Source organism: Engystomops pustulosus, chromosome 2 (genome assembly GCF_040894005.1).
Source record: "Engystomops pustulosus chromosome 2, aEngPut4.maternal, whole genome shotgun sequence".
Lineage (NCBI taxonomy): Eukaryota > Metazoa > Chordata > Amphibia > Anura > Leptodactylidae > Engystomops > Engystomops pustulosus.
Genome location: NC_092412.1, coordinates 172,843,515 through 172,868,719, shown reverse-complemented (window position 1 = coordinate 172,868,719; position 25,205 = coordinate 172,843,515). Strand labels below are relative to the sequence as shown.

The 25,205-nt window shown below is 40.7% G+C and overlaps 1 protein-coding gene across 3 annotated transcripts in view; it reads right to left on the bottom strand.

The window, feature by feature from the left end:
* CEPT1 (choline/ethanolamine phosphotransferase 1) overlaps window positions 1-25,205 on the bottom strand; it is a 269,974-nt gene that overhangs the window by 122,551 nt on the left and 122,218 nt on the right. For all 3 annotated transcript variants that reach the window (XM_072137305.1, XM_072137306.1, XM_072137304.1), the window contains exons 5-6: window positions 21,137-21,221; window positions 3,601-3,732 (exon numbers count right to left, since the gene is read on the bottom strand). In XM_072137305.1, coding sequence (XP_071993406.1) covers window positions 3,601-3,732; window positions 21,137-21,221 — 217 coding nt within the window. The remainder of the gene's footprint in view (window positions 1-3,600; window positions 3,733-21,136; window positions 21,222-25,205) is intronic.

Sequence of the window (25,205 nt, the reverse complement as noted above, 5' to 3'; positions counted from 1 at the left end):
GCAAAACTTGTAATTTACCCCATTATGGAAACTACACCCCTCAACGTACAAAATACGCTTTTAAGAAGTTTGTTAACCCTTTCGGGGTTTTATAGGGATAGAAACAAAATAGAGGTGCAGTCTACAAATTGAAATATCTTTTGACAATACATTCATTTTGGGTGGAAAATTAAACATTTGCAATAGATTAAATGAAAAAAGGCTCCACAAAGTTTGATACCCAATTTCTCCCGAGTACACTGATACACCCTATGTGGTGGTAACCTGCTGTATGGGCACACGGACGGACATAGAAGGGAAGAAGGCGCTGTCAGGTTTGCTAGGGAGAATGCTGGGACTTCTGGTTCTTCTGCTGGTGCCAGCAGCGTTCTCCGACCCCCGGCGCGTATCCGTGCAAACTCCACCTCTCATCCCGGGCAGCGGCTGCTAAGATCTCGCGCTGTCTAGGAGTTGTGTTCAGAACTGCTGGGACCTGTGGTACCTCTGCATGGTGCCTGGTTGTTCTGCACCCTGAGGGGTTAATTCCCAGAAGCTTCCAGCTCCTATCAGGTTCTGGAGGTGGAGTTCTGGCTGCATAAATTGCAGCTTCACTAGTCACCTGTGCCAGTGTTTGAAATCCCTTCATCACTCGCTCGCTGCAATAGGTTGACTTGCTCTGTGTCTGTATCTGTGTTGTTGTGACCTCGGCTAGTTTTTGACATAGACTCTTTGCTTACTGTTTTTGCTCTTGACGTACCCTCTCGTTGTGACTTCGGCTAGTTTACCATTCTTTTGTGTTTTATGTTTGTCAGTCTGTTTGTGTTTCCCTTCCCACACTTATCCAGTGTATTTCGAGTCTTCAAGTAGTCGCCCCACGGTTTAGCGTGGGGGGGCTATAGGAAGGGACAGAGGTTGGGACAAGCTCAGGGCAAACTATCCCCTGTCTTCTGTGTTACCCAACCCTAACAGGCGCCATCCAGAGCAGATTTGCATTGTCACATTGTACAGGCTATAATTTTTTTGTTTTTTTAATGTGGACCTATAGGAGCTTATTTTTTTTTGCCACATGAAATGCACTTTTCTGGTACATAATTTTCGGGCATCCATAGCTAATTGGTGAGATTTTATCAACTCTTTGTTGGTGGAAGAAATGAAAATCATCAATTTTTAGGAAGATTTTCTTTGTGTTTTTTTTTTGGCCGTTAACCATACCATAAGAATAGTATATTATTTTTAGTTTATGGGTCTCCACGATTACGAAAAGACCTCATTTATATAAATTTTTTAATTTTTTTTCCAATTTTTAGTGAATAAAATGTAATTTGGCGAAAATGTTAATTTTAGCATCACCGACATTCATATGCATAACTTTTTTCTTTTTCGGCTGACAAGTGTGGTTAAGAGCTTATTATTTGCGAGAATGATTGTTCTTTTTAGTGTTCTTTTTTAGAGAGCGTAACATTTTTTTTATCACTTTTTAAAGCATTTTTTAAAGGGTATCAATTAAAAATTATCATTTTTGGAGGGTTTTTTGTGTTTTTTTTTTTACTGGGTTCACTTTGTGGATATAATAACGATTCCGTTTTATTATGCAGATTGTCACGGAGGCAGCGGTACCAAATAAGTGGGGGTTTTGTGTATTTTATTCAATTTTACAGAATAAAAACTAATTTGGAGAAAATATTGTTCATTTTAGCATCACCATCTTTTCATATGCATAACTTTTTTATTTTTTGACTGACAAATCTGGTTACGGGCTTATTTTTTGCGAGAAGAGTTGTTCTTTTTGGTGGTCTCATTTTAGAGTGTGTAATTTTTTTTTCACTTCAGAAAGTTTTTAGCGGTTTTCCCCCCGGCGTTTACCATGCGGGTCCAGTAATGATTCTGCTATATTATACAGATTGTTACGGACGTGGCAATACCAAATACGAGGTGGTTTTTTGTGTGTTTGTGTTTTTTATACTTTATCAAGTGTTTTTATGGGAAAGTGACATTTTAGGGGCTTATATTTTTATGTATTTATTTTTTATTTATTCTAATGTTTAAACTTTTGTGTTTTGAACTTTTTTTACTTAAACATACTTGAACTTGAACCAGCAATGCTCTGATCGCTGGTTCAAGGCCATTACACTACTCTAAAATACTTATTCATTGTAGAGCAGTGTAATCTGTCTGGCATGCTTGCGCATGCTCACGGTCTCACTGCTGCGAGCATCGGACAGTCCCAGGGCACTTGGCAAACCTCAGGGCTGCCCAGAAGAGGATCGGATCCCCCGGTAAGCGGCGCAGACGATCCGATCCATACGTGGGAAGACCCTTACACGCCGTGGTCATGCTTGATAGACCGCTGACAGCCACCGCTTCTGGTGCCGGCTCTGTTCGTGAGCCGGTGCCAGAAAAGGGACGGTATAGTGCGTCCTGGTGTGCTAATGAAGCACTCACCAGGATGTACTATAACGTCTGGGTGGTTAACAGTGGAATATTCAAATGGCAGATCAGTTTTCTTGACTACCTTGGCAATGGAAACATCAATAGAGACATATTGTCCTCACATAATTGACCTTATCTTGTGGACTGTAGCCTTTTGTCAAGTACTAATCAAGAGTGTACTTTTTGGCATACATTTCATTTGCTGCCTATATCTTCAGTTACAATATGACATACAATATAATAAATTCTGCCATTTGTTATGGTTAACTTTTCAATCTATCTGGATAATCTATACACCAGTAAATATGTCTAATATAAATTCATTGCAATGTAATCTACACATAAAAGCTGTACTAGGATGTTCAAGGAATTTTTCACACAAATCTGTCTATGTGTAATATATGTTCATTTTACAACAATTTACATTTGTGTTAACGTTTCTTCATTTATATATCAAGAGAAATACATTATACATCTTTGTTATTGTGGTAGATTAAAACTGGGAGAGTCCCTTGTCGAGAAGGAACTGGTGAGTACTAGTAGATTGTTGATTAAATAACAGAATGCAATGTCAATCAGCTCCCTCTAAAGCTAGCAAGATCTTGTCATGTATTAAAAGTGGTATGGACATGATGTAGGGATGTAATATTATCACTGTGCAAGGCATTGGTTCAGCCTCAAATGGAATATGCTGTTGTGGGCACCAGTCCATAAATAGGATGGAGCTGGAGAGGGTACAATGAAAAGCCAAAACAATGATAAGGGATATTGAGGGTCTCAGTTATGAGGAAAGATTAAAACTAGATTTATTGATTTATTTATTTAGTTATTTATATGAATGGTCCATAAAAAAATATGGTGAAAAGTTGTTCCAGGTACCCTATACCCCATTTATTTATTATGTATCTAAGGTTCAATCACCAGAGGCAACAGGGTTTTTTTTTTTTTACAATGAGAACTGTCAATCTGTGGAATGGCCTGCCACAGGCGTTGGTCACAGTATGGACTGCAGAGCTTCAAGAAGAGCCTAGATGCCTTTTTACATTTAAATAACATTGACAGAAGAAGGGAGAGAGAAAAAAAAGTATTAGAGGCAAGAGAGTTGTTCTTGCAGATCTATGTCAGATTTAGAAATCCTGCAGTTAAATAAACTTGCATAAGTGATAAATTACACAAAAAGTTTGTACTTACAGCTATTGTTGAACCATTTTTTCCAACTCCACCTGTAAAGATAACTCTGAAGTAATTGATGGATGAAAATATGGTGCCTGCAACAGTGCAGAAGGCAGGAACAAGTTTCACCTGCACATTTAGTAAAGGGACCTTAAAAGATAAAAAAAAAATGGCAGTAATAAGTAACGTGTTATATATCAAGAAACAATTTTATTCACTATAAGCTTCATATAACAGTATCTATACATTACAGGCTTGCCTTTGTTCAAAATATACAACCTGACCATAACGTGATCAAATAATAAGTCTTATGTTATTAAACTAAATTTAGATACATATTTTTATCTTTCATTAAGGGTAGAAATTCCTTATCAATGGTAAAAACTCCACTTTTATCTATATTTTATTTTTGAATAAAAATCATTTCATCTACGAGGAGCGCCTCAAGAGATTTTTATAGGGTTTACTACCCTAAAAAGCCATTGCCGTAGCAACACTTTTTAATAGATCAGTGTCCATGACCATTATTTAATTGACCTTTTGTCTGTTCCATTAAATAATACAGCATCTGAACCGATTTCTGCAGATCACCCAAGAGCAATGGATATTAACATACAGTTTTCACAGGTGAAATTGGCTTGGCTTGTGTGCTTCAAGCATAAGCACTGGAGCCAAGCACAGAAGCAAGTTCAAACTGTTCTGAATTAACCCAAGGAAAAATCCTATAGAGAACTTTTTAAGATTTTGCCAGCAATCTTCAGAATTCCTCATATAATCATTCATTAAGTCCAATATATGAGCAAGGTTACAAAAAAAAAAGGGCAAACAAAAAGCTCACAACTTCTGGTCCTAAGATCCTTAATCATATAAAATGAGACATTAAAAAGTTTTAACTATTTAAAGGTATGAGCTAACAAAACTCCACCTTTCTATATATATTATACAAAAAAAACCCCACAAAAATGTATCTTTCTTTATTTTTACAAATGTTGAATTAAACGTGTTATGTAAAGGGTTAAGTTTTGCTCCAACAAATCCAACACATACTGTTCAACATGGAATTGATCGTAATAAAAAGTCCAGATATTAACCTGCCACAAATAAATTAAAAAAGTCCAGGTATAATGCCAAGTAAGTAGTACGATGAGACAACTGTTGGTGATATATTCCTCTACGGCGGCCATCTTGACCAAGAGAACAAAACAGACGCCATTATTACAGGTCTGGCCTGGGGGGGTATGTTGCCCACTCAGAAGCTATAGAGTTAAATGTCTTAATTCAGCTATTTTTCTTGTTTAAACTGTTGTTTGCCTTTCACATTATCCTTTGCTTCCTTACTGTCCTTCAGGCATCTGTTTTCTTGTTATTTATTTTGGTTATGAAGAAACTTCTTGAGACATTCTGTAGATAAGCATGTCTGTGAACAAGGCCTATTAATTTTTTCCCAGAATGCGCTGATGACCAATAGCTTTGCAGTATACTATTCATGCCTCTTTGATGACTCTTCTGTCTGTGATATTATGCATTTGAGAGAATAAACGGGGGAGAAGATCTTTACATACACTTAGAGACTGACGTGTCTTGGTTTTATGTTCAAGCCTCGGGGCAGTCCTGAAAGGGTTAATTTGAAAGTCGCCTGTACAACTGATAAGGGTGGTTAGGCCCTAGATAAAAATCTCTAACATTAATTGATGTCTCTGGTTGGGCATACTTTTATGGACATCTGACCATCGAGGTGACCTCCGCAGGAGTCCAGGCGGCCAGTGACCAGAACTGACAATGAGTGCTCAGGTAAGTCTATTTTTTTGTCTGCCCTAAATGTCACTCCTGTCTCACTGGCTGAAAAGGACTGGGTAAGGTCATCTCCTTGAGAGATTATGTACTTTGCCTTAAATGTCCATATATAACAGTATGTTCACTAAATTGTGGCAAAGGATCACTTTTACGGTGACTGACAGAGACTGGACAGTAACGGATGGTTAGACAGTCTGTGGTGTTAGCTGAAGCAGTGAGACGGGAAGGATTAACTCTTAGATGTCTGCAGATGTCTGCTAGAGTGGGAGATATTTTGTTGTGATTGTCACAGTGTTAGTGATACAGTTTTGTCATTAAGGGTTGCCCACAGAAGTGAGTCTCAGAGATTTGCGGCGAACTGCCCTGGCCAGGTGAGCATTCGACTTTCTTTGGGAGTCTGAGCGGTCTCGTATGCCTGTAAGAACTAGTCGAGTCTGAAGGAGAGTTAGTTAGTCTGAGGACAGTGACCTGAGAGTCAGTCTAGTCAGGCAGTGATCCAGTGTAGAGTTCCTTGTGGACTTGCAGGGTCAGTCTGAGGGCAGTGACTTAGTCCAGTGTCAGTCCAGTCAGGCAGTGACTTAGTCTAGGGTCCTTTGTGGAAGACTCAGGTGTCTAGTTTCTTTGGGGTCAGTAAATCGAGGTGTCGGTATCCGTTGTGAAACCCTCTTGAGTCTGTGGGGACAGGTTCCTTTGACAGTATTGTGGTTATGGACACTTATGATGAGTAGTGAATTGGAATTGAGCCAAGTGCATTGCAGAGAAGAAGGAAAATTGTTTTTCACATGAAGGGAAAAGAAATGAAAAGTAGTATTGAAGGTTTGAAGGTTTTGGGATGTGTCAGATGATCTGATGATTGTACAAGTGAGAAAACTTGATCAGATTTGCAAACAGACATTTAGAGCCTCTGACTTTGATGGACGGACCAGAACAGAGTGACAGAAATCCTTCAGAGTGCCCATTAAGAAAGAGACAGGCAATAAGGGACATTTCAAAGTATTTGATGTGGAGAGAATTTGAGAAAAAGAGATTTTATTATATCTTCTCGGGAGAGAAAGATGGCCTGTAGAATGTAGACTCCACCCCTGTATCTGGTGGCTAGAGAAGATGACACGCCCTACCATACTTCAGTAGCGGCCATCTTAAGTTATATTAAGTTATAGTCCCTGAAAGTTAATTGCCTATGACTCTACTTTGTTGGCAGCCAACAGGCTGGTTGTGGGACTTTCTTGTAGGATAGCAGCTGAGCATGCTTGAAGCGTCCTGGCAGACGTATGAAATAAAACGCCATATTTCACCGTTTCGGGTGTCTGCTAAGGGTCTTGGAGTGTGGGATGTTGTTTGTTTGGGTGGTCTACTTAAAACTTATTTGATCCTGATGATTAGAGAAAAATTACTAGAAAAAGTGTTGCAATGTCTCTGGTACCTGGTTTCTGGAGTTTAAGGAGTTAACGAGGGTTAGATCGTGGGGGGCAGCTGTGCTGGGCTCTGCCTGAGCTGTGTTATCAGTGTGTGTGCAAACTAGCCTTGAAGCGATCTGTGTTGTGCTTAGGATAGGACCTGATAGTGTAGTGTACATCTGTTTTTGTAACAAGAAAGATTGACGTACAGAGAGAATAGAGACCAGGGTGGGTAGTTTCAGTAAGACTGACAACACTTCCGGTCCCTGACGAGCCCAGTTCAAGGGGGCGGGCTTCAGTTGCGGGGAGGAGACATTACTTTTGTGAGTGGCAGAGACGGCCCCAACAGGACAGGACGGGGGGGGGGGGGGGGTAAACGAACGAGGATGTCAGCGAGAACAGTCCCTCTGAACGCCCCCCCCAAAAAGTGTTAGCGCCGTTCATTGTAGAACTCTCCCCTGCTAGCCCGATGCTGATTTTAACCCATTCCTGGTCAAGAAAAAGACCCAGAAAAGAACAGCCGGATACATGTAGGATGGTCCATGACCTCCAAGCTGCCAATGAGTGTCCCACACTGGCAGCAGTTCCCGGGAGTGACATATTATTCACTGTTATTGATTTGGCAAATGTTCTCCTCTCTGTGCTCCTACATGAAGATTGCCAGGACCTATTTGCCTTTACCAGTTCACTATTCCAGTATACCTGATGCAGATTCCCACAAAGGGGGGGGGGGGGGTAAAACTCACCCAGCCAGTACTCCACGGCCCTACAAAGAATAGACTGGCAGACTAGCCCCTTACTGAATATTCTCTTATATGTGCCTTCAAGTGTGCAGGTTTGCCAGAATGCATGTATTGACGTTATGTGTTTTCTGTTCCAGAAGGGTTGCAAAGTTTCCAGAGACAAACTCCAGTACTGCCAGGAGAAGGTGGTCTTCCTAGGCCACTGCTTCTCAGCCACAGGCACACACCTGACAGAGGAAAGAAAGCGGGCAGTCCAGAATATGCCCCTATCCTGAGCCTCTTCACATGTTTCTAGGACTGTGCCTCCAGCCTGATGTTGCCCCTTGATAACTGAATTGCCTCTTCCCCATTTGCCTTTAGTCAGGAGGCAATTGATGTATTCCATAGCCTTAAGCTGGCAAATCCTGTCTACCCCGGCCCTAGGCACATCCCACTGAACTAAACTTTTTATTTTATTTTGCACCGAGTATCTAGGCCACAGGTGTCTTAGCCCAGGAACGTGGTGGCCTTCCCAGTGGCCCATTATTAGGCCCGATTAGACTCAGTCGTGAGGGGAGCCCCTCATGTGTCTATAGCTGTAGCCAGCATTCTGCTAAGCTAGGCCAGTGATCCTAGATCACTCAGTTACAGTGCAAACCCCACATACCTTGCACAGTGTCCTCACCCAAGTACGGCCCAAGCATCTGAGCAAAGGCCAGACAACTCAGACTCCAGTGTGCACTCGTGATGCCCTGTCACACTGATAAAGGTGCAAAGCTCTGAATACTTCATTTTGTCACCAGTCTTACAGGATTCAGAGAGGGGGGGAAGAGAAGAGTGATTAACCCAGATGTTGAGTTTTTTTCTCATAGATGGCTCCAGGTCTGCAGGAGAAGACAGACGGTTCCACACTAGATAAACAGTGGTCAGTGGCGCACCTGAGGTAGTACAAGCAAAGCCACTCCCTCCACACAGGTCAGCGCAGGAGGTGAAGTGATGGCACTCAGGGAAGCACTACAGCTGGTGGAAGGTAAAAGGGCAAACATCTATACTCAAGGTATAGTTCTGGGGTCTAAACACGACTATGAACCCATATGGAAGGCTAGAGATTTCCTCACCTCTACAGGGCACCCCTGTAAAGTAAAAGTAAAAGCACACACAATTTGGCAACTCTACAAGCCAAGGGAAAGGATGTGGCTGACAGGATGGCGAAGGCAGCTGCACAGATGGAACCCAGAGACTGTCCTGAAGTCTCAGCGGTGAGTTCTAAGCTAAAAGTTTGATCCACAGGAGTTCCAGTCCCTGGTGGCCCGGGAGTCATCAGAAGTGAAGGAAATGTGGAGGAAAGCTGGAGCCCAGATGCCAATGGGACCTGGATGCTGGGAGAGAGAGTGTGCCTGCCCGGAGCCCTGCACCCGACAGTAAGTCAAGTAGCCCACGGACACACACACACAAATCCAAAATGTCCATGCTGGCGCTCATAAACCACCAGTGGTTTGCCCGGGCATTACTACTCCTGTCACTAGACTAGTGAAAGCCTTTATAGTCTGTGCCCGCCACAACCCAGGTAAGGTGGTAAAGACCCCACAGAAGGTGACACCCAAGCTGCTGTATCCCTTCCAAAGACTGCAGATGGATTTTTATCCAGCTACCAAAAAGTGGTACATAGGAATACGTGCTTGTGTGCATTGATCTCTTTCCAGGGTGGCCAGAAGCTTCTCCCATGACCAAAGCTACTGCCAGAGCCGTAGCCAAGAAGTTGGTGAGTGAGATTTTTCTGCAGGTTTGGACTTCCAGAGACCATAGAATGCGGTCGCAAAACCCACTTCACTGGACAGGTAAAGACCTGAAACCTTGTCCCTCCTGGGTATAAAACAGGCAAGTGCTTTCCTGCTGCCCACCATGCAGTTAGGACCACCCTTAACAGAAAGATGGGATTGTTGCCCTTTGAAGTACTTTTTGGCTGTGCACCCAGACTAGGCCCCTACTTCCCACAGACCCTAGAGGTGATGGCAGGAAACCAGGTGGAATATGCCACACAGTTGAGCCAGGCCTTGGAAAAGGTCTGCAAAAGTGTTTCTGATTCCTTTTTCAGATCCAGACAGAGACCTCAGGACGTATAACCTGAAGCCTGGAGACTACGTGGTGGTGAAGAGAGACACCAAAGAGAGTCTGGAGCCTCGCTACGATGGTCCTTTCCAAGTCCTGCTGACCAGTGCCACGTCTGTGAAACTAGATGGAAGTCAGCATGCTTCCATGCTTTCTATTGCAAATGTACTTATTCTTCTTGCTAGCTGGTCTCTTCTGACTGACTGTATGCTCAGGGACACCCCAACCATGACTATCACTGTAACTATAGGGCTGACCAGGATGCCCCCAGATAGGAGACTTTACCTCCAGTTGGTGCAACAAGACAATGACCTTCTTTAACATTGACAGCACAGGTACTGGATTTGTGGGGATAGGAGAGTCAGGGCAGGCCTAGAGGCTGGGAAGGGGAGTGTACGGTGATAAAAAACTTGTTTATTCCTTCCTCGTGATCCCCAGGGATACGTTTGATCAGACACATAAGGATGGGTAGAGAATCCCAAAGGATTCTGAAAGTCTAGGAGAGAAGCACCTAGATGAAAACATTCATATAGATACAGTGGGAGCACCAAGGGGGGTCCCAGATGGGTACAAGGCCCACAATCAGATAAGGGCAGGTCTAGAGTCCATTATTCCCCACACAGCTATGAGCAAAGATGTTGGTTAACTGTTTTTATTGTAATCAACAGAGATTTGTGAATTATATGTGAATTATATCGGAGATGCTTCCCAGAACCGCATGACTTTGGGCATGACCCTTGCTGAGAAGGGAGGAGTCTGTAAGATGGTGGGAGTGGCTTGTTGCATATACATCCCAGATAACATCGCCTATGGATCCATTACCCATGCTCTTGGAAAGATTGGAGGACTGTCCAGAGAACTCAAGAGAAACTCTGGGGTGGACACTTTGTCCTTCACTTTGTGGTTGGGGGATTGGAAGTGTTTCCTTCAAGTGGGGGCGATATTGGGGATTGTGATTTTGCTCTTGTCACTTATTGCGTATTGTGTGGTCCCCCTTATCAAGTCGACCATGTCCCAGATGGCCGTCCAGGTGGTAAGAACCACGACAGGAGAAGTGCACGGAGCGGAGGATGATTGGAAAACCAGCCTGTTCACAAACCTATGAACTATAGAAACTCAGTGATGTGATTTGAATATGCAGATCTGTAACCCCTGAGTGACTGTCCTCCAGGGGATCTGGTGAAGAGTTAACAAGTCCAGCAGGTATGGGCTTAGCCTACCTGTGGGTACCTGGAGCTTGAGTAGGTCGCTCAGGATGGAGTTACAGGCCAGCAAAGCTCAAAAGTTGGTGATATATTCCTCTACGGCGGCCATCAAGAGAACAAAACAGACGCCATTATTACAGGTCTGGCCTGGGGAGGGGGGGTATGTTGCCCACTCAAAAGCTATAGAGTTAAATGTCTTAATTCAGCTATTTTTCTTGTCTAAAAAGTTGTTTGCGTTTCACATTATCCTTGGCATCCTTACTGTCCTTCAGGTTTCTGTTTTCTTGTTATTTGTTTTGGTTATGAAGAAACTTCTGGAGACATTCTGTAGATAAGCATGTCTGTGAACAAGGCCTATTAATTTTTTCCCAGAATGTGCTCATGTCCAAAAGCTTTGCAGTATACTAGTCACGCCTCTTTGATGACTCTTCTGTCTGTGATATTATGCATTTGAGAGATTAAACGGGGGAGAAGATCTTTACATAGACTAAGAGACTGACGTGTCTTGGTTTTATGTTCAAGCCCCGGGGCAGTCATGAAAGGGTTAATTTGAAAGTCGCCTGTACAACTGATAAGGGCGGTTAGGCCCTAGATAAAAATCTGTAACACGACCAATCCAGATTAATCATGTGGCAAGATTGTGAATCCGAATGTTAAATAGCGACAAATGAGCGATAAGATAATCAAGCCAGATTTATCATGTAGCAAGATCATATTTTAAATCATTGATATTCCTCATATGCAGCATATGGTTGCAATATACATACTCACTGTCCGAAATCCTCTATCGTACCTCGTGGAGATTAGAGTTCCGACAGAGAGTCATGTGCAGTGAAGCTCGAGTGGCGCACTGCGAGAGCCACAATAGAAAAGCATGCCAAATGGATGCTAAAATTCCTCTACAACAGAAGGCGGCATTCAATCAATACACTTGTTATGCAGTTTGTTACAGGAGCAGGAAGGTTAGACAAAGTATTCTTACAAGCAGGATAATAACCGGTGGGTCATAGCATCGCTCATGCTATATATTTGCACTCTGTTCTGTGCAAGTACAATGGGTGCTGGATACAGCCTGACGCCATTATAGTCAGAGACAGGCACCACCAGATAGGGATCCTATGTTATACTACAAAAAAACAAATATTTCTAATTCAGTATTTTTGTACCAAGGATTCACATCTATAATTTTTTTTTAGAATCAGCTCTTGACATCTGCGCTATAAAAATCCCACCTCTTTGATCTTTTGTAACAGTATGTATTGCAGCTAAAGTTAATTGTTTGGGATTCTGGATCTGGGGGACACTGTGGATGTTGTATATTTGGATTTTTCAAAGGCATTTGACACTGTGCCGCATAAAAGGCTGGTATATAAAATGAGACTGCTGGAACTATGGGAAAATCTGTGTATTTGGATAAGTAATTGGCTTAGTGATAGAAAAGAGGGTCGTCATTAATGGTACATTCTCAGATTGGGTTGACGTTACCAGTGGAGTGCCACAGGGGTCAGTATTGGGGCCACTTCTTTTTAATATTTCTATTAATGACCTTGTAGTAGGTTTACACAGTCAAGTTTCCATATTTGCAGATGATACTAAGCTGTGTAAAGTAAAAAACACTGAGGTCCATAGTTTAGCATTACATAGGGATTTGTGGAATGGTTTGATGAGGTTTAATGTAGATAAATGTAAAGTTAGGCACTTGGGCCATGAAAACAAAAAGTATAATTACCTTATATACTCGAGTATAAGCCTAGTTTTTCAGCACAAAATTTGTGCTCAAAAACCCTAACTCGGCTTATACTCAAGTCAACTAAAAACATAAAGACAAAACTCACCTTTCTGACGTCACCCATAGGTCCTCTTCTGTCTGAGACAGTCTGAGACAGAAGAGTACCTATGGGGGACGTCGGAAAGATGAGTACAGTGTTATTTTTTTCCTACTACAGAGGCTGGGCAGGCTGTATGCTACAGGGGTTGGGCAGGCTGTATGCTACAGGGGCTGGCAGACTATATACTGGGAGGCTGTAACCAATGCATTTCCCACCCTCGGCTTATACTCGAGTCAATAGGTTTTCCCAGTTTTTTGTGTTGAAATTAGGGGTCTCGGGTTATACTCGGGTCGGCTTATACTCGAGTATATACGTATGTTCTAAACAGTCAATTACTTGGTAAAACTGGAGCTGAAAAGGACTTAGGGGTATTGGTGGATAGTAAACTTAATGTTAGTGACCAGAGCCAGGCGGCTGCTGCTAAAGCAAATAAAATTGTCAGATTTATCAAGAGAGAAATAGATTCTCATGATAAAGACATAGTTTTGCCCTTATACAAATCACTGGTCAGACCACACATGGAATATTGTGTACAGTTTTGGGCACCAGTGTATAAAAAGGACATAGTAGAACTGCAACGAGTGCAACAAAGATTATTAGGGGAATGGGGGGGGGACACTAGAATACAATGACAGATTACAAAAAATGGGATTATTCAGAAAAAAGACTATGAGGGGAGACCTCATAACAATGTACAAATACCTGAACGAACTGTACAAGGATCTCTGCAAAGATCTTTTTACACCTAGGCCTGTGACCAGGACAAGGGGGCATCCTATACGCCTAGAGGAGAGGCGATTCTACCATCAACATAGACAAATGTTCTTTACTGTAAGAGCAGTGAGACTTAGGAGCTCTCTGCCGCAGGAGGTTGTTATGGTGGACTCTATGTACGTGTTCAAGAGAGGCCTGGATGCCTTTCTGGAGAGAAAAAATATCATGTGTTATGGGGATAAAACATTTATTTAATTCATAAAGGTTGGACTTGATTGACTTCGCCTTTTTCCGGCCTTATATACTATGATACCATGAGGAAGCTGCCTGACCTGCATGCGACTACATACAGTTGTTCTGGAAGACTTCCCCTTGACCCTCTTGTACTGGTTTTTCATGATGAAGAAAACGAGGAAATTCAGGGGGACATGAGGGTGGAAATACACGCCTTTCTTTTGGTGGCCAATCGAAGTATAATGAAACACTGGATACATTCCTAAACACCTACCATGTTAGAAGTAACTACACAGACAAACTAGAGACTTTAGGGCACAAAGAAAAATCAAACAAAGGCTTTTTCAGAAAATTAAGGAAATTTATTACGTGGAAATTGTGGAACTGGTAACCCCTTCCGATATACACATTGGTATAATCAGGAAGAACTGAGCCCCTCTCAATCCCTACCCTTCCCAAGAAATGGTGAACACACTGAAAATAATGACGACTGCTACCACACAGCAAAACTCAAACTGCTTGCAGGATGTACGTTATGCAAAATTTTTCCTTTTTTTGGAAATGTACTATACCGAAACAATGAACAATGTCTGTAAACTACACATATTGTTTTATTGTTCTGTATTTTGATTTTTCTGTTGGAAAATTAAATAAAACGTTGTTTGTTGGGGGTCACTGGGGTCCCCATGAACAATAAAACTTTACACTATGAAGCTGAGAATTTTAGGAGATATTTTTCACGTTTTCATTGCAACACAAATTAATACTTTTGTCCCTCACAATTTGTGCAGCAATATCTCGGGGGTCACAAAGGACTCAAATCTAAAGCCCAGATCCGTTCATCTCTATCCATAAATTATCCCATTATAGAAACTACACCCCGCAACCTATGTAAAACCTATGTAATCCTTCAAGTGTTTCACAGAGATAAAAACAAAATAAAGGTGCAAGCTTGAGGCTGTACTTTTATTTTTTTTGGCTAAATGAATGCATTTTTAATAAAATTGACACATTCACAACAGATAAAAACAAAAACAGTCCAAAGTCTGGTACCCAATATTTCCTGAGTATAATCAGGAATATCTCACTTGGTGGTAAAACTGCTGTAGGGGCACACGCCATGGCATTGAGGGAAGGTACGCCATTTAAGCAGATCCGTTTTATCACTTTTTAACCCCTTAGTGACAATGCCATTTGTATGTATTCTGACATGCGTCTCTTTATATGGTTATAACTTATGAACACTGTTCCTTATCAAAGTGATTATGAGAATGTTCCTCACATGTTGTGGTTTATTTTGGTGCTAAATTTTGGCTGATAAAAAAAAGAAAAAAAAAATTAATAATTTTTGGAAAAATTTGCAAAATCATTGTTTTCAGGCAGATAGTTTTAACACCCAAATTAATTGTCACACAGCTTATTGAATATCGGATTTCTGTAAGTAAGTATGGTGCAGAGCGCTAAGGGGTTAAGCAAGATATCTTTGGAGTGCCAGGATCTATTTTCACATTATTGGGGGTAGGATCCCTGTCCTGGTACCCGCCACCTTCAGGAGTGCAACATGTATATATTATAAGGACATTTTTATACATTTTTTTTTTTATTTTAGAATTTTATTTTTTTTAACTTTTTTTTATTAGTTCCACCATGGGACATAAACAAGCAATCTTATTGCTAACTCTGACCGCGGGTGTTACACTGTGGTGTCAGCTATTGGTTACAGATGACACCCAGCTCTGATTAATGGAGCAGAATGGTCATGCAATCAGCACCAAGACCCCCACTGATCACCAAGTTAGGCTCTATCCCGTGGATAGGGTCTAACTTTCCTTCATGGGAAAACCCATTTAATGTGTGGAGGAAAAGAAAATCAAATTCTTGTTTCAGATTTTTAGCAATTTTTGGCATTCTTTATTATGTGGATCACAGCGATAAGTAAAATTCATACATACATTCATACTTTAGTAAAATTGGACAAATCTTTGCAAAAAGAAAAACTAAAATAAAATAAAATATGCTTTAGCATTGCCATTTTAGGCATAGTGTTAGTATGTTTCAGTAGTATTTTTCTGTTCTTTTTTAGCAGTACCATTTTGGCGTACATAACTTTTTTCGATCACATTTTAGTTAAGGGATTTTATGAAAATTTTGGAATTTTTTAAAATTATTGTTATGGCATTAATTGAGCAGGTTCTATAATGTATTGAACTTGTACATATAGTTACGGGAGCGGCAAAGGCACATACACTCACCGGCCACTTTATTAGGTACACCTGTCCAATTGCTCGTTAACACTTAATTTCTAATCAGCCAATCACATGGTGGCAACTCAGTGCATTTAGGCATGTAGACATGGTCAAGACAATCTCCTGCAGTTCAAACCGAGCATCAGTATGGGGAAGAAAGGTGATTTGAGTGCCTTTGAACGTGGCATGGTTGTTGGTGCCAGAAGGGCTGGTCTGAGTATTTCAGAAACTGCTGATCTACTGGGATTTTGACGGACAACCATCTCTAGGGTTTACAGAGAATGGTCCGAAAAAGAAAAAACATCCAGTGAGCGGCAGTTCTGTGGGCGGCAATGCCTTGTTGATGCCAGAGGTCAGAGGAGAATAGGCAGACTGGTTCAAGCTGATAGAAAGGCAACAGTGACTCAAATCGACACCCGTTACAACCAAGGTAGGCAGAAGAGCATCTCTGAACGCACAGTACGTCTAACTTTGAGGCAGATGGGCTACAGCAGCAGAAGACCACACCGGGTGCCACTCCTTTCAGCTAAGAACAGGAAACTGAGGCTACAATTTGCACAAGCTCATCGAAATTGGACAGTAGAAGACTGGAAAAACGTTGCCTGGTCTGATGAGTCTCGATTTCTGCTGCGACACTCGGATGGTAGGGTCAGAATTTGGCGTCAACAACATGAAAGCATGGATCCATCCTGCCTTGTATCAACGGTTCAGGCTGGTGGTGGTGGTGTCATGGTGTGGGAAATATTTTCTTGGCACTCTTTGGGCCCCTTGGTATCAATTGAGCATCGTTGCAACGCCACAGCCTACCTGGGTATTGTTGCTGACCATGTCCATCCCTTTATGACCACAATGTACCCAACATCTGATGGCTACTTTCAGCAGGATAATGCGCCATGTCATAAAGCTGGAATCATCTCAGACTGGTTTCTTGAACATGACAATAAGTTCACTGTACTCACTGAATCCAATAGAGCATCTTTGGGATGTGGTGGAACGGGAGATTCGCATCATGGATGTGCAGCCGACAAATCTGCGGCAACTGTGTGATGTCATCATGTCAATATGGACCAGCACCTTGTTGAATCTATGCCACGAAGAATTGAGGCAGTTCTGAAAACAAAAGGGGGTCCAACCCGTTACTAGCATGGTGTACCTAATAAAGTGGCCGGTGAGTGTATATGTGAGGTTTTGTTTTTACTTTATTACATGTGTATGTGCAATGGGGGTGACTTTCCCTTAATTTATAAACATTTTTTTAAAAAAAGCATTTTATTTACAGTTTTAAAACTTTTTTTTTCCCTAGAGCAGTGATGGCAAACCTTTTGGAGACCGAGTGCCCAAACTACAACAAAGACCTCCTTATTTATCCCAAAGTGCCAACAGAGAAATTTTATTTGTGATTTATACTCCCTTCTCTGTCACAGGTTTCATTGATACCAGCACCCTGAGCACACCAATAAAGCAGAAAATAGTCCCAGGTAGAGCTGTCACTTTAAAATAGCTCTGTGCACAGCAAGTCCTGGGCTGTCTGGGACTGCAGGAAGATACCTGGAGTCATCTCTGGTGATGGCCTGAGTGCCCACAGAAAGGGCTCCGAGTGCCACCTCTGGCACCAGTGCCATAGGTTAGCCATCACTGCCCTAGAGGGTGGTGCTACAGAGATTGCTTGCTCAAGCTCATATTGTAATATAAGCATGTATCAGTGTCAGTTACATAACACACTGTAGTGTGACAGAATCCTGGTGTAATAGTACTGCATGGGTCAGCAAGTTACCGTGGCCCTATTTATACTATTACATCCTATTACATCAGGAAGATATCTCAATTCCTGACTATTTTGGTTCTATTTTACTTAGAAACAATACTGGCACAGATCCTGGGTGTCAACCATTAAAGCTGCACCACCATCTTGGATGTGATTGTCACCCCCTGTGAGGGTTTTTTCACCAATTTCTCCAAATTTGAAACTTATGCTCCACTTTCCAGTACACGGCATGAAAATTAAATGCCATCACTGGAAAGAACAACTTATTATGCAGAAAACAGGATGAATTCTACAAAAAAATTTTATTAATTCAATTATCAAGTATCAGATCATGGAAAAAAAAACTAATTAAAAATTGTTATATGTAAAGTAGTTTCAAAAGACAATAGGGTACATTTAAAGAACAGTGCAAACACAGTTTGCCTGTGTAGTGTGCGCCAGATTCTGGATATCCTGCACTTTTTTTTATGAATCTGGCGCTCCCTGCACTGCCCCGACAGAGTGCACCAACTTTTATTTGGTGCACCTTTAACGTAGGGCTTGCAACACACTTCTGTTGGGCTTTGCATGTAAAATCTGGCATACAGTCCGACTGAGCACTGGAACGCCCCCTTAGTTGTGTCGCATGATGCCTATTGCAGCTGCACGACAATAGGGTCGCTTGCGACACAATTGTGGTGCAGGCACTTCTTAAATAACTGTGAATCTAAAAGAACATGCAAAGTCCAACAGAAAGGCTCAAGGGCCTTAGTAACTGTGCCCCAATGTCATTTAAATGTTAATTTATTCTTGTAGAATGTCCTGTTTTATCCAGTTTCCACTAACTCCACAAGATTCCTCCCCTTATGAGACCGTTTATTGACAAGCAAATGTCATATCCGCCCCCCCCCCCCAAAAAAAAAGAGACCAATTTTTTAGAACTTAGAAACATAAAGCCTTCCCTGAAAAGAAGACCTAGTGACAGTCAGTGTAACAGTTTCCCAAACTATAAATTAGTATAAGTAAATATTTAGATACCGTAACAGATTGCAACATGGGTGAATAATTCATGAGTTAAAATCACTGGCAGATGCTTGACAAATGAGATATGAGCAACTGCCAGGAAATCAAGTGCTCAAAAAAGGAATGTTTTACTGCCAGACATGAGAGATTGAGTCCAATAATTCCAATTCAGGATGAAATTCAGATTTTGTACAGTTATGTGTCTAGTTGTGTCGAATGTTCAAGTTGTTGTTGTCGATGTAATTGTCTTTAACCTCTTAATGCTCCACAACCAATATATTGGACGCTGAGCGCTGTAACTTTGAGCTCACCATCCGATATATCAAATGCTGACACCCCAGTGTAACACCTGCGGTCGGATGGGGGTTCCAATCGCAGGTGCGACCGCAGTATTTAAACTGCCTGCTGGGGGTTTCTCCCCCACAATTGCCCCTGCCAAACACACACGCCATCTTCAGGGGAGAGGTGGGGGTGCCGATCACTGTAATGGCAGCCCTGAGGTCCGATCAGGACACCAGGGTTGTCTGCAGGCAGTGCCATTAAAATCCCATCTTAAAGGCACAGTGTCCCATCTTAAAGGCCCAGTGCATGGGCTGACTCAGCAAATACCCTGCAATACTTCAGCATTGCAGGGTATTATTATGAGCATTAAACCGATGATTGCTTGTTCATGTTCCATGGTGAAGCCAATTAAAAAGTTAAAAAAAAATTAAAAAAATAAACATATAAATGCAAAAAAGGGTCAAAATCATAACAAACCCCAAATATTTATCACCGCGTTATAACAAACAAAAAGAGTCCATATAGTTCAGCTCACCTCTGCCACAATTCTCTACCAGCGCTCTGACAAAAGGATAGCCCCATGGACTCTGGGCACAAAGAAAGGACTTCCAGCGCTCTCAGGGGAATGCTAGTTCAATTAATCTGTTTTATTCAGATAAAAGCATATTCCATGGCTGTATGCATAAATGCGGTATTGCAGGTATAACAGACCTACATGATTTGCTTAATCATGGTCTCATCGCGTTATAACCATTAAAAACCCAACAAAAATTATGATTTTGAACTATATAATCCCACAAAAAAATGCAATAAAAAGTGATCGAAAAACGTATGTACTCCAGAATAATACCGTTGCAAAGTACAACATGCCCCATCAAAAAACAAGCCATCAACCAGCTCCATAGCCAAAAAACAAATAAAAATGTTATGCCACTTATATGCCAATTATATTTTTTCCCCATATTAGGTTTTATTTAGCAAATTTAGGAAAACATAAAAAAAATTATCTATGTAAGGTATCCCCGTAATCATATTGACCTAGGCTAAATGGTGAACACCAAAAAAAAAAGTTTTTATGACCTCATAAAAAAGTTAATAAAGTTTGAACTAATAGGGCATAGTAACCCCAAAATGGTAATACTGGAAAATTGCATGTTATCCCGCAAAAAAAAAAAAAAAATTCCATCATATGGCCCTATAACGAAAAAACGTAACATTTTATAGCCTACAAAAGGGCAGCAATGAGGAAACTAAAACCCTGGCAGCTGCCTCGCTGTGCAACCATGAAACAAGTAACAGGCACATGTGGGATGTCTCTGTACTTGGGAGAAATTGCAGAACAAATTGCAAGATGGGTTTTCTCTTTTGATCTTTGATCATAGGTCCGCCACGACTGCTCTATAGTATATAGCATTTTTATCATGTTAAAAAGTCACACCTTTTAAAAATCCAAGCTTTATCTTTTGCTTTAACCATCTGTAGTTTAAACATGGTTCTAGGTAATAAACAATGACACAAACCTTATGTTCCCAGTCTACTTATGATAACATTGAGAAACATAAGAGCCAATATCACCAACCAACAGGAAAACAATGAAAAAAAAAGTGTGGTATGTAGAATTAAAACGTAACTTTTAGTTGATATGCATCAAAATATGAACCACAGAGACACAGTAGAGGTCTACATAAAATCAATGGAGCATACAACAAGGGCAATGACAAAACTTACACAAATTACAATAATAATGGTTGGATCTTACCTGTTGAACGATGGATGCAGGAATAGAAAAAAAAAATAAGAGCCCTACTGGGATAAGGGTCTAGACTCTAGAGGGTAGTCCCCAGTAAGGATGAAATCCCTGATGCTCCCTAAACACTGGATCTCTCCCTTAAGACTCCTGCCCTGCCAAGGGCAATATCAAACATTCACCCTGTATAGAAGGCAATGTTGTAGGTAATATAGAGCCCAAGACATGGGTATCTCAATTGACACCCCCTTTCAATCTCTTAGAGCGACATCGCTAAGGCACTCTTTAATATGACTGAGTGACAGGTTTTAACATTAACAAAATGGAAAGCCAGAAAGGATATGTTATTCCAATGGTGCTGGTAGTTTAGTGGGAGTTTAGAGCTGGAAACATTAGTGCAAGAACCTCTACTAACATAGGGACTAGGACTATAGCGCCTTGTGTACAAGAAAGCTTGTTTAATGTCTGCAAACTTAAAAACAAAATTACTATTACATTATCAAATTACCATTGATTCCCACAAATCTGGTCCACCGATCACAGCCAATAAGTGCATGATAATTATGAAGATCTGCACTTCAGTCACATCAATTCTGATTAAATGCAAGAAATTAAAAAGAGAAGACAAATCATTATAATTGATCTCTGCAGTTCTGCAGCAATGCAAAATACTTATTGATGCAAATTTATACAATTTGAATAAATTTATTTAATTTAAATGGCAAAAATAAAATTAAATACCACATACAGAAATGTATTAAAATAATTGCTTTAGAATAAAGAGATTACAATGGAAAGCTGAACAATCGTATATATGGCCTGCTATTAACCTTGGGTCATAAATTCTTTGAGGGATATAGTTATTACTTTTTGGGAGTTTCCATTGCACTGGTACCTCAGATGTAATAATACATCCAAAAATAAAGACTGAGCTCCAAAAGCAAAATACTGGTTCTTCCCTCTTGAGCCCTGCCATGTGTTCAATGGTAGATAATCCCACTTAAGGGGTTTTGCTGTATCCAGGAGAACCAACACATTCCTTTCCATGGCATTTGTCTCCAGTGGTATGAGCCAATATTTTGAACTTAAAAGCCATTCATGAATAAATGAAGTTTTTAATGTATATCATTCAATGCAATATGGTCACTTTTTGATGGTTTACATAAAGATGGTTCTCTGGAAAAGCAGCATGCACCAGGAAACATTTGTATCCAAATCTGCTCTGCAAAACACCAATGGTGTTCCTTACCTTCTGCTGTGATGTGGTATACTGCCATATGTCAGAAAACATACAAAACAAAGTATGTGGAATATTTGTACCTTACTGCTTGTAATTTTCTAGATTTTAAAATTAAATTACAATATTCTTTAAAAAATGTAAAACATTAAAAATTTTATATAAAGAAGTATTTTGGAAATATGAACTTCTAATACTAAAACTCATAATGCTATAAATAAATGAGTACTGTATAACAAAACTCAATGTCAGTCACAAAATGGAGCTGAAAGCAAACCTACCATTTGATTTAATGCATTATGAAGCAAACATACCTTGAGAATACTGTAGCTACACTGATGCAGGATCATATCTTTGTTAATCCCCGAGTTAAGTGGTTTTGCTGAAAAAACTATTATTAAATTATGATAATGAAGCTCTGATGCTTCTATGGCTGGTTCAGTGCTTCTCCTAGCACATTAGTTATTCACTGCACCACAGGATGATGTAATCCCAGGGTTGTGCCTGAAGGCAGAATAATCAATTGCTGCACCATCCCCCAGCTGCTGTGTATGAGTGATCCTGCTCAGGTTGATTAGTCATGCTTGACTAACCTCCTTCATGTCTAATGCCAAATGCTTGTGTAATGTGTTTATGTAGGCAGCCATCTTGACCCAGCTTTCCCTGAATGTTATAATTGTTTTTTCAGCAAAAACCACTCAACTCACGAATAAACCAAGATATGATCCTGCATCAGTGTAGCTACAGCATTCTCAAGGTATGTTTGGTTTATAATATATGAAATCAAATGGTAGGTTTCCTTTAAATAAGGGGCTGGCAGGCTACATTTTACAGGAGGGCTGGCAGGCTATATTCTACAGGGGGGGCTGGAAGGCTATATACTACAGGGGGCTGGCTATATATACTGGGGAGGGGGGGCTGTGACCAATGTATTTCCCACCCTTGGCTTATACTAGGGTCAATAGGTTTTTACAGTCTTTTTGTGTTAAAATTAGGGGTCTCAGCTTATATTCGAGTATATACGGTATGCTTAATCCTGGAATACTCCTTTAAATCTCAAAACACTTAAAAGGGTTAACAGACTTTCTAAAGACTAATTTGAAATTTTTAATAGTCGAGATGTACATTTTTAAAATTGGGTAATTAGTGTCATGCCCCTCACAGGTCACTATTTGGTCAAAAATCCAAACTAGTCACTAGATTGGTTTGTGAAAGTTTATTGAAAGTTGAACAAATTATAGATAAACTAAGCAATTTAACATCAACTGAAAATAAGAGGACTTTTAAAATTATGATGCCAAGAAAAGGAAGCTAAAAAATACAGAGGTATTTGTCTCTAGAAAATTTTAACTGTTGAAAATGGAATTTGGAGAAAAATTTGAAAATAAGAGAAATATTTCCCCCTTTCCCCAAAAAGTATGTGTCTTGAAAAACAGATTTATTTCTAATTTTTTTTTTTGCTGAAAACAAACACTCATATCTTTATGAGCACAAAAATAATTTAGAAATTAAAAAAAAAAAAAAAAAAGCATTTTGTCTAGATAGGAGACTAGATAGAGATATAGACACTCACTGGCCACTTTATTAGTGACACCTGTCCAACTGCTCGTTAACACTTAATTTCTAATCAGCCAATCACATGGCGCAACTCAGTGCATTTAGGCATGTAGACATGGTCAAGACAATCTCCTGCAGTTCAAACTGAGCATCAGTATGGGGAAGAAAGGTGATTTGAGTGCCTTTGAACGTGGCATGGTTGTTGGTGCCAGAAGGGCTGGTCTGAGTATTTCAGAAACTGCTGGGATTTTCACGCACAACCATCTCTAGGGTTTACAGAGAATGGTCCGAAAAAGAAAAAACATCCAGTGAGCGGCAGTTCTGTGGGCGGAAATGCCTTGCTGATGCCAGAGGTCAGAGGAGAATGGGCAGACTGGTTCGAGCTGATAGAAAGGCAACAGTGACTCAAATTGCCACCCGTTACAACCAAGGTAGGCAGAAGAGCATCTCTGAACGCACAGTACGTCGAACTTTAAGGCAGATGGGCTACAGCAGCAGAAGACCACACCGGGTGCCACTCCTTTCAGCTAAGAACAGGAAACTGAGGCTACAATTTGCACAAGCTCATCGAAATTGGACAGTAGAAGACTGGAAAAACGTTGCCTGGTCTGATGAGTCTCGATTTCTGCTGCGACACTCGGATGGTAGGGTCAGAATTTGGCGTCAACAACATGAAAGCATGGATCCATCCTGCCTTGTATCAACGGTTCAGGCTGGTGGTGGTGGTGTCATGGTGTGGGGAATATTTTCTTGGCACTCTTTGGGCCCCTTGGTACCAATTGAGCATCGTTGCAACGCCACAGCCTACCTGAGTATTGTTGCTGACCATGTCCATCCCTTTATGACCACAATGTAACCATATCTGATGGCTACTTTCAGCAGGATAATGCGCCATGTCATAAAGCTGGAATCATCTCAGACTGGTTTCTTGAACATGACAATGAGTTCACTGTACTCGAATGGCCCCCACAGTCACCAGATCTCAATCCAATAGAGCATCTTTGGGATGTGGTGGAACGGGAGATTCGCATCATGGATGTGCAGCCGACAAATCTGCGGCAACTGTGTGATGCCATCATGTCAATATGGACCAAAATCTCTGAGGAATGCTTCCAGCACCTTGTTGAATCTATGCCACGAAGAATTGAGGCAGTTCTGAAGGCAAAAGGGGGTCCAACCCGTTACTAGCATGGTGTACCTAATAAAGTGGCCGGTGAGTGTATTGAACGAGCAGTATATTCACAATATATTGTAGTGTAGTGTAATATACAGTATATTCACTTCTAATCACAGCCCTTTCCTAACAACACAAAAATAAACAAAAAAAATCATAAACACTTACTAATCTATCAAAATATAAAAAACAATTATTCCCAGCTGTGAACCCTCGTAGCAAATAATTTTGTTGAAATGTCTAGAACTGGAACTTTTTGCAATTTTTCCTTCAATAAAAATATGAATAAAATATGTAATAGGGTTTACAGTTTTCAAAATGGTATCAATGAAAATGTCATCCCATTCGGCAAACAATGATACCTGTACACTGAAGCATGAAAAAGTAATGGTTGACAATACGGTGACAAAGTTTTTTTTGTTTGTTTTTTTAAATAAAAGCTTTGTGAATTATTTCAACCTCCTTACCCTTTGTGACGCGGTCTGAAACCTCTTCAGAGATTTTTAGCAAATTTTCCAACATTGCGGTTTAAGGGCAATTAATTTTTTTTGCGTGCTACTTTAAATTTTTTGGGACATATAGGGTTAGTTAAGCATATTAAAATTTGAA